The 9,066-nt window shown below is 42.2% G+C and overlaps 1 protein-coding gene across 1 annotated transcript in view; it reads right to left on the reverse strand.

The window, feature by feature from the left end:
- Window positions 1–3,608: 3,608 nt before the first annotated feature.
- LOC109919050 (guanylate-binding protein 1-like) overlaps window positions 3,609–9,066 on the reverse strand; it is a gene marked incomplete at its 5' end in the record, with an annotated part of 17,686 nt that continues 12,228 nt past the window's right edge. The window contains 3 exons of the mRNA XM_048592211.1: window positions 3,609–4,159; window positions 7,415–7,517; window positions 7,832–8,044. Of these exons, the coding sequence (XP_048448168.1) occupies window positions 3,762–4,159; window positions 7,415–7,517; window positions 7,832–8,044 (714 nt within the window). The remainder of the gene's footprint in view (window positions 4,160–7,414; window positions 7,518–7,831; window positions 8,045–9,066) is intronic.

Raw genomic sequence — 9,066 nt, forward strand, 5'->3', positions numbered from 1 at the left:
TAAGCTGCAGGAACACAGGGCAGAGTGGGAGGGAGCTATACTCGTGGGCTTTTCCGTTGGAACCCCTTTCTTCCGTGTCCCTTCGTGGGTTGAGTGTGTGACTGGCAAGATCAGTATTTGCTACCCATCCCTAATTACCCTTGAACTGAATAGCATGGGCGAAACATTTCAGAGTCAACCCCATGGCTGTGGGTCTGGAGTCGTGTGTATGCCCAGACTGGGTAAATACGGCAAGTTTCCCTCCCTAACCAGGTGGCTTTTTACAATAATTCATAGTAGTCTATGGTTACCATCAGTCGGACTAGCTTCTCATTCCAACAGCTACTGGGGCAATGAGATTTGAACCGGCGTCTCCAAAGCATTCACCTGGGCCTCTGCATTACTCATCCAGTGACATTGTCGACCCTCCTATAAAAATATTCCTGGCCACTGAGTCAATTGGAGTCGAACTGAGCTTTGAGCCCCACTCCTCCAACTCACTGAACATACTTACACAGTAATTACAGCAGAACTTGATAATATCCAAAAAACAACCTGTCAATAAAAATGCAGGGGTCTCCTATCCAAATGTTCAAGTCTTACAGGTCTACAGCACAGAGAAAGGCCATTCAGCCCTTCAATTTGTGCCGGTCAAAAATAACCTAACTATTCTAATCTCATGTTCCAGAACTTCACTAATATCCTTGGCATGACAAATGCACATCGAAATAGTTCTTAAATGTTATGTGGGTTTCTGCCTCTAGCACTTTTTAACAGGCTGGGAGTTCCAGATTCCCACCACCCTCTGGGTGACAAAGCTTTTGTAGAGTAATACAGCACAGAAACAGACCTTTCGGTTCAACATGTCCGTGCCAACTAGCATATTCTAAACCGAACTAGTCCTTTTCCTCACATCCCCTCTAAATTTCCTGCCCCTTACCTGAAATCTATGCACACTCCCCCCCCCCGATTCCCTCTATGCCCCTCATAATTTTATGCAAGTCAGTCATCCCCCCCAACTTCCCTAGTCTCCTCTGCTCCAAGGAAAACAACCCCAGTCTGTCCAATCTCTCTCCATACTGAAACTCTCCAGCTGAAGCAACATCCTTGTAAATCCAGCTGTGACCTAAGCAACATCTTATAAATTCCAGCATAACCTCTGTGCTCTTAAAGGTTCTGATACCTTAAAGGACCAGTGTACATACACACCCAGGTCGCTGTGATCCTTAGTGCTTCCAGGGTCTTACTGTTCATTATGTACTCTTTTGACTTGTTTGTCCTGCCCAAGTGCATTACCTCACACTTATCTGGATTGATTTCCATGTCCCACTGATCAGCCCATGTGACCAGCCCGCTAAATCTTCCTATAATCTTAGGCTATCTTCCACCGTCTTTACGACCTCATCAATTTAACTTTGGGTTTCTTATTCTAATGAAAGAAAACTGCAGAAATTGTCCAGGAAAACAAGCAAAATCACATTCAAAATCACAACAACAGTTATCTCCAAAACTAGTTTTGCAACGATGAATGTTTATAGCAGTGTCTTACTTTCACTGTTTACAAAGATTTATTCACTCAGATGATAATCAAATCAAAAATATATGACAAGCACACCTGAAACTAGTCTACGGTGAATTTTACATACCATATAACTGCAGCACTCGCTCCACTAGGTATTCTTTGCACAAAACATTATAAAACAGAAGCACCAGGGTTGCCCTGAGACACCTCAATCGTCAGGAAGGATCCCCCATTTTTGAGGCCGGACAACTCACTGTATTTCTTCCATTGAGGCTCATTCTAGATGTTTAGGGGGATACCGGGGTTAACGCTGCCATTAATAAGTAAACTGGAGATTAAGGCACTGGCAATGTTATTGGATTAAGGCTGACATGTTGACATGATGTTTCCCACTCCCCCATTCCCACAGCAAAACTACTTCGAAATGAATACTCAAATGCACTCTTCAAGTAATCGACAGAGCATGGTACTGGCCTAGATTTTAGCCTTCACGCCCTGGATGACAATGATCATCCATCTGAATAGCACCCATGTAATTTTAAAAGAATCTAGGAAGGAGTTGGTAAAGGCGTCCTATTTTAATAACTCATTAGAAAATGGTGTAAAGCCAGACAACTGGTAGTCAACTCATAAAATTCTTGTATTTAAGAAGGGGACATAATATATCTGGTGATTCACAGACCAGTCAGTTTGACATTTGGAAAAATAATGTAATCCTCACAAAAGGAGAGAAAACATCTTGAAGTGAAGAACAGAATAACCATTCGATTTGGTTTGATTATTTATGAATGGCCAGCATAGATTTTGAAAGGAAAGTTCAAACATGATCAACCTCGAAGCAACAGTTAGTGGACACACATTGGGTGGGAGTTATCTGGATTTTCAAAAGGCCCTCAAAGGTTCATCCATTATAGAATGAGGTGGGAGTGAATGGATCGGGATAAGGGGCAGAATGGATTCCTTACTGGTTTCACTGCAGAAAGCGGAGAGTGGAGTGAAGCGAGTTCGTTGGAGTGACAGGAGCTGGGAAGTAATATTTCCACAAAGACTAGTGCTGGGATGCATCATGTTGTTTTCAATTCACTTTAGGGATACAGACTTTAGCATGTCACAAACACAAATTCTCAGTTTGTAGAATAGTCCATCCTGAGAAGAACTGTGACAATTTACAGGAAAACATTAATAAACTGGCAGAGGTGCAAATAATTAGCAAATTATGTTCGATCAAGATAAATGCATTTTGGTTGGAATAATAGGGAGCGCACCTATTTCATGGAGTCTCATTGGATTGCAGGAACAAAGGAATCTAGGAGTTTAATAATTCCCACACACGTCAGCAAAGCTAGAAAGTAAGGCTAGCTAAAGACTAGGTTTTTATTTCTTGATGGTTAGCCTTGACGAGCTGCAAAATGTTGCTGAACCTTATAGTCCAGAGTGCAGTTCTGGAGTCTGCATATTATAAAAAAAATGTAGTGGCACTGCAGAGGTTACAGAGAAGATCTACAAGGAGGATACTAGGAATGTCTGACTAACGTGATCAGGGTGGGAACAACAGGCTGGGCCTCTTATCTCTTGACAAAAGAAGACTGGGGGCTGACCTAATAGAGGCCTTTAAAATGATGAGAGGTTTGGATGGGGAATGTTTCCTTCTGTGGGGAAGAGCAGAGCTAAAGGCCACCAATATAACTATGGTTACTAATAGGGAAATCTCTTTATCCTGAGAGTGGGAAGAACGTGGACCTTAAATCATATAGACGCATTTAAGGAGAAGCGAGACAGTAATATGGGGAAAAGCACATACACAGTTACCATGATAGATTTAGATGAGAGATGATGACGGGAGGAGCGTAAACATCAGCATGGGTTGCTTCCATGAGGTATATCTGGTAGAATCGCATACCAAGCTTAAGTCACCTCCTCAGCCATCATCTTCCATTGAAGAAGAAGAGCTGTCCTTTCAATTCCTTCCAAATCTCTGAATTTACCCGTTTCTGTCATCCTCCTTGTTAAACTAAGCTGCATCCTCTGCTGTGCCTCTAACCAATGTTAGGTTTTAGCAAAATATCCCTCCCTTTCAATTCTGTCCCTCAAGAAATAACAGCCCATGTTCAATTTGCTTCTTTATTATGGCAGTAGAATTAAAATTTGCAGGTTATATTAAGGGCATGCAATCAGTTATGCAATGAAAGCTAAAACATCCCAATAAGTCACGTGGCAAAAGAGCACCTGTTCTAACACTGTTGGGTAATGTATTGGAGGATTATTTCTTGGACAACAACTTCATGGTTTTATGTGATACATAAGCATTAAGTGCAGTTTCTAATATGCTTTTAGCTACTGAAGCAATGTTTTCCCAATTAACGTAGGATTGAGCAGATTCTTGTTGCTTTTTCAGGGTCTCAATCTGCCCCTCTAACATCTCAGCTTTTGCTTCAAACTGTTTGTCCATTAATTCCTTCTGCTCTTTCAGTTTGCTTTCCAGTGCTACCTGCTGCTCTGTCTGCAAGTTCTGTTTCTCTTCCTCCATCTTCAGCTTCAGGTGTTTGGTACTTTCTTCATAAAACATCTTCTCATCATTCCTGATTTTCTCGAGGGTCTTAGCTGTTTCTTCATGAGCCTTAGCCTCTTGTTCCACTGCAGCTGCTCTCTGCCGCTCAGCTTCAAAAAGCAGAACTGGAAATTGTCAGCGGTGATTTTTACAATGATTTTGCAAGCATGTGCTCTCATTGACACACACACAGTAACACACACACACCGACATGCTCACAAATACATAGATACACCCAAACATGCTTAGACATGCCCACACATTCAGATATACATAGATATATATAAACATACACATACTGACATACACACACATGCTTACACACATATAGACATGCACATGCAGGCATAGATGCACTCATCCAGACATACAAGTATACCCTCAAAACAAACAGACATACATATGCACAGATATACAAATATGTATACATGGACACATGTTAACACACATATAGACATACATACATGCGTACATACGTATACACATGCATATAGAACACAGTACAGCACAAGGGGGAGGCGATGGCCTGGTGGTATTATTGCTGGACTGTTAATCCAGAGACCCAGATAATGTTCTGGGGACCTGGGTTCGAATCCTGCCATGGCAGATGGTGGAATTTGAATTCAATAAAAAAAATCTTGAATTAAGAATCTAATGATCAGAATCCAGTGCTAGAACCCAGATTGTCAGGAAAAACCCATCTGGTTCACTAATGCCCTTTAGGGAAGGAAACTGCCATCCTTACCTGGTCTGGCCTACATGTGACTCCAGACCCACAGCAATGTGGTTGATTATGAACTGCCCTCTGGGCAATTAGGGATGGGTAATGAATGCTGTCTAGCTGGCAACGCCCTCATCCCATTAAAGAATAAAGGAAAAAAAAAGCAGGAACAAGCAATGTTGCATGAAACATGATGCCCAATGAAACTAATCCCTTCTGCCTGCACTTGGTCCAGATCCCTCCATTCCTTGCACATTCATGTGCCTATTTAAAAATCTCTTAAGTGCCCCTATCGTATTTGCTTCCACCACCACCCCAGTAGCAGGTTCCTCACTCCTACCACTCTGTATAAAAAACTTGACCTTCACATCTCCTTTGAACTTTCCCCCTCTCATCTTAAATGCATGTCCCCTAGTTTTAGACATTACAACTCTGGGAAAAAGATTCTGATGATCAACCATGCATCTCATAATTTTATAGACTTCTTTCAAATCTTCCCTCAGCCTCCACTGCTCCAGAGAAAATAACCTGAGTTTTTATAGGCTCTCCTTATAGCTCATACCCTCTAATCCAAACAGCATCCTGGTAAACCCCTTCTGCACCCTCTGCAAAGCCTTCACATCCTTCCTGTAATGTAGCAGCCAGAACTGAATGCAATACTCATAAGTGCAGCCTAATCAAAGTCTTATAAAGCTGCAACGTGACTTCCTGACTCTTGTACTCAATTCCCCGATCAATAAAGGCAAGCATGCCATATGCCTTCTTTATCAACCTATCTACTTGTGTGGCTTTGGACTTGAACTGCAAGATCCCGCTGTACATCGCTGCATTAACTATATACTTTCCTTAATATTTGATCTCCCAAAGTGCAGCACCTCACACATCTGTGTTAAGACATATGTATGTGTGCGCGCGCGCACACACACACACACACACACACACACACACACACACAGAGGTAGAAGCACATATTTCCACATACACATTGCACATAGGCAGACATGATCATTGGCACACACACTCATTCATAAATTCTAAATTGTCAGAATTGACTGCCATATTTAATTTGATACACCAAATAAAGTAAAAATGTGGTATCTTCCTCCTAAGGGAATAATGGGAGATGTCCAAAGAATCCCACAGTGTGGAAACAGGCCATTCAGGCCAACAAGTCCACACTGACCCTTTGAAGAGCATCCCACCCAGGCCCATCCCTCTAAACCTGCATTTCCCATAGCTAATTCAGCCAACCTACACATCCCAACACTATGGGTAATTTAGCAATCTACCTAACTTGCACATCTTTGGACTGCAGGAGGAAACAGAGCATCCAGACGAAATTCACGCAGACAGTTGACCAATGCCAGAATCGAACCCAGGTCCCTGGCACTGCAAGGCAGCAGTGCTAACCACTGAGCCACTGTTTTGTTTTGAAAAGGCACAGTGACATTGAGCAATTGAGTGTGTATCATGTTCCAACATGTTTACGTGCTGCAGCAAGCTGTAAGGATACCAAGATAATCCCATCTGATCCTGTATTTATAATTCTGAGGGGTTTTGATAGAATATTAGGAATAAGCTGTTCCTTCCAGCAAGTGTGTCAGTAACTAGAGGTCAGAGATTTTATATAAAGTCTAGCTGAATGGATGCTGGAGTCCAATTCCACAGGGCAGGTACTCGTTCTCAGGGTGGGAAGGGAAAGAGAGGGACGAGGTGGGTGAGTGATTGGGGATTTGATGAAATTAGTAAGATATTTCAAAGAGCCGGCCTGGGCTACAATAGGTCAAATGATCTTCTTCTCTGAATGTCCATAGACAAGAAACAGGACCAGGAGTGGCCATTCAGCCCCTTGAGCCTGCTTCCCCACTCGGTTAGATCATAGCTGACCAGATTACTCCGAATTCTGTGAACCCTCAATAGTTATCAAGATCCTACCTATCTCTGTCTAAAAAGTATTCAAAGACTCTGTTTCCACCACCATTTGAGAAAAGACACTTGGGTCTCTGATTGTAAAACCTCCTCCTTATCTCAGTCTTTTGTGGGCGATACCTGCTATTTAAACAGTGATCCCCCAGCTATAAATTCTCCTTTTTCTTATAGACATATGTTGTGTACCTTCTCAGACTGTGATGGCCCTGTTGTCACTTCAGTGATTGATAATCTCTGATTCGTGGGGCTACATATTTCTCTACCCCCTACTGCCTTGCCATTTCTCTCTTGTGTAGCACATTGCTAGTGTCCCAATCCTGGACCAGGAGGCCCAGGTTCAAATCGCACCCGAGGTATGTCATAACATTGCTGAACAGACTGTTCATGAAACTTAGGTTAACTTTACAAAACAAAACTCACAGTAAACTGCAAAATAAAAACCGAATGAACTGCAGATGGTGTAAATCAGAGACGAAAATAGAAATTGCTGGAAGGGCTCAGCAGGTCTGGCAGCATGTGTAGAAAGAATCAGATTAACGTTTTGGAGCTGAAAACTAAGGAAGGGTCACTCAACCCTGAAACGTTAACTCTGACTCCCTCCACAGATGCTGCCAGACCTCCTGAGCTTTTCCAGCAATTTCCATTTTTGTCACAGTAAATTACTTTGTATACACCTCTGATTCCTTCCAAAAGAAAGTTACTATGACTTATTTACCTGCCAACTCTCTCGCCTGGTCTGTGAGAATCTTGTCGGCCTGTAGCACAGAATCAGCTTCTGAAGTTTTGCTTTTCATGAATAAGCTCAAGGCATCTTCAGCCTGTGGGATTTAAAATACAATTAAATTCTGGGAGGATGCAAGACTAATATGGGTAGAATTTCACAATAATTTATCAGTGAGAAGTTGAGCTGTTGGAGATGGGAAGCTGACTGATTGACCATTGAGATGTTGACCTGTTTTTCCATTGAGTTAGGGGATTTAATGTTAATGTTAACACTGTTTTAATGCTGAGAAAGGCACTCTGTCTTTCTCGTTATTGTATGTTGACGGTAATGGGAGGGGTTCAGCTAGTCTAAAATTGTAATAGATTCCCCTGATCAGAAAACAGAGCCAAATGGGTGATTATTATTTACCTTATTCCCCTTTCCAGGAGTGGTGTGGAATTTCTGAATTAACTTCTCACAATCTTCTTGATATTGTTGATACCCTCCAGGACGAGCATAAACTCCCTCTCGTATTTTCTGTTCGATCTCAGAGGACAGGCTCTTCAGCAGGTTTGTGCACATCTCCCTGGAAACAGCTTCATTCTTGTCACAAACCTCAAAATAATGCTGCTCCACATTAGCCTGACAAACATAGAAAATCCAGAAATTGTAAGCAGATTAAAGGTCCGCATTGGAGTAGGTAGCTGATAGTGTTAGATATCCAATAGATGTTAGCCTGAACCACTAATGTGATTGTTAAAATCTGAGAGATTCATTGCAGAATAACACACATCTGAAGAGGTAACAACATGGCTGTTTCAAACAATGTATTTTATGTGTCTTAAAGTCTGCCATTGCCCACAAAGGCTCACTGATGAGAAAGAGGTCACATGGCTATGGCAAGCCAACTCGGACACCGTGCACAAATTGCTTTGCTTCCAACATCCCCTATTCCACAACAAAAATAACCAATTTATTCATGTGCTTACGAGTCCTTACCCAATATATGTAGTGCAAAAGATACGATCATTCATTGAGAAATCCAATAATCTCGTCAGTCCCACTTTCATCAGTCTCTGCAAATGCATTTTATCCATTACCTCTAAAATGTTCAAGTCTTTCAAAGATGTGTTTGAGTTGCTGCTGTTTGTCTGGTTCATTCCTGCAGTGATGTTCCCTTCATGGGGAATTTTGTTCCTGCACTGCGTGCTAGTTTGGAGCGAGGTGCCTGCCGTTTTGATTCACAGTTTAGTTTTTTGGGTTGATTAGTTTCGCGCAAATTGAGTTGTTGCTGCCTGTTTTTTGATTCAAGTGCAAGTTGCAGCTTGTCTGTACGACAATACCACTGCACATCCTTGGCAGTGAGCTTCAATGTGCCTTTATTGGTCAGTGCATTGAGTATGGGAGTTGGGAGGGTCATGTTGCGGCTGTACAGGACATTGATTAGGCCACTTTTGGAATACTGAGTCCAATTCTGGTCTTCCTGCTCTTGGAATAATGTTGTGAAACTTGAAAGGTGCCGAAAAGATTTACAACGATGTTGCAGGGTTTAGAGTACTGGAGTTACAGGGAGGGGCTGAACAGGCTGGGGCTATTTTCCCTGAAACATCAGAGGCAGAGGGGTGACCTTATAGAGGCTTATAAAATCATGAGGGGCATGGATA

The sequence above is a fragment of the Rhincodon typus genome, unplaced genomic scaffold (assembly GCF_021869965.1).
Source record: "Rhincodon typus isolate 14 unplaced genomic scaffold, sRhiTyp1.1 hic_rhity00000816, whole genome shotgun sequence".
Classification (NCBI taxonomy): Eukaryota; Metazoa; Chordata; class Chondrichthyes; order Orectolobiformes; family Rhincodontidae; genus Rhincodon; species Rhincodon typus.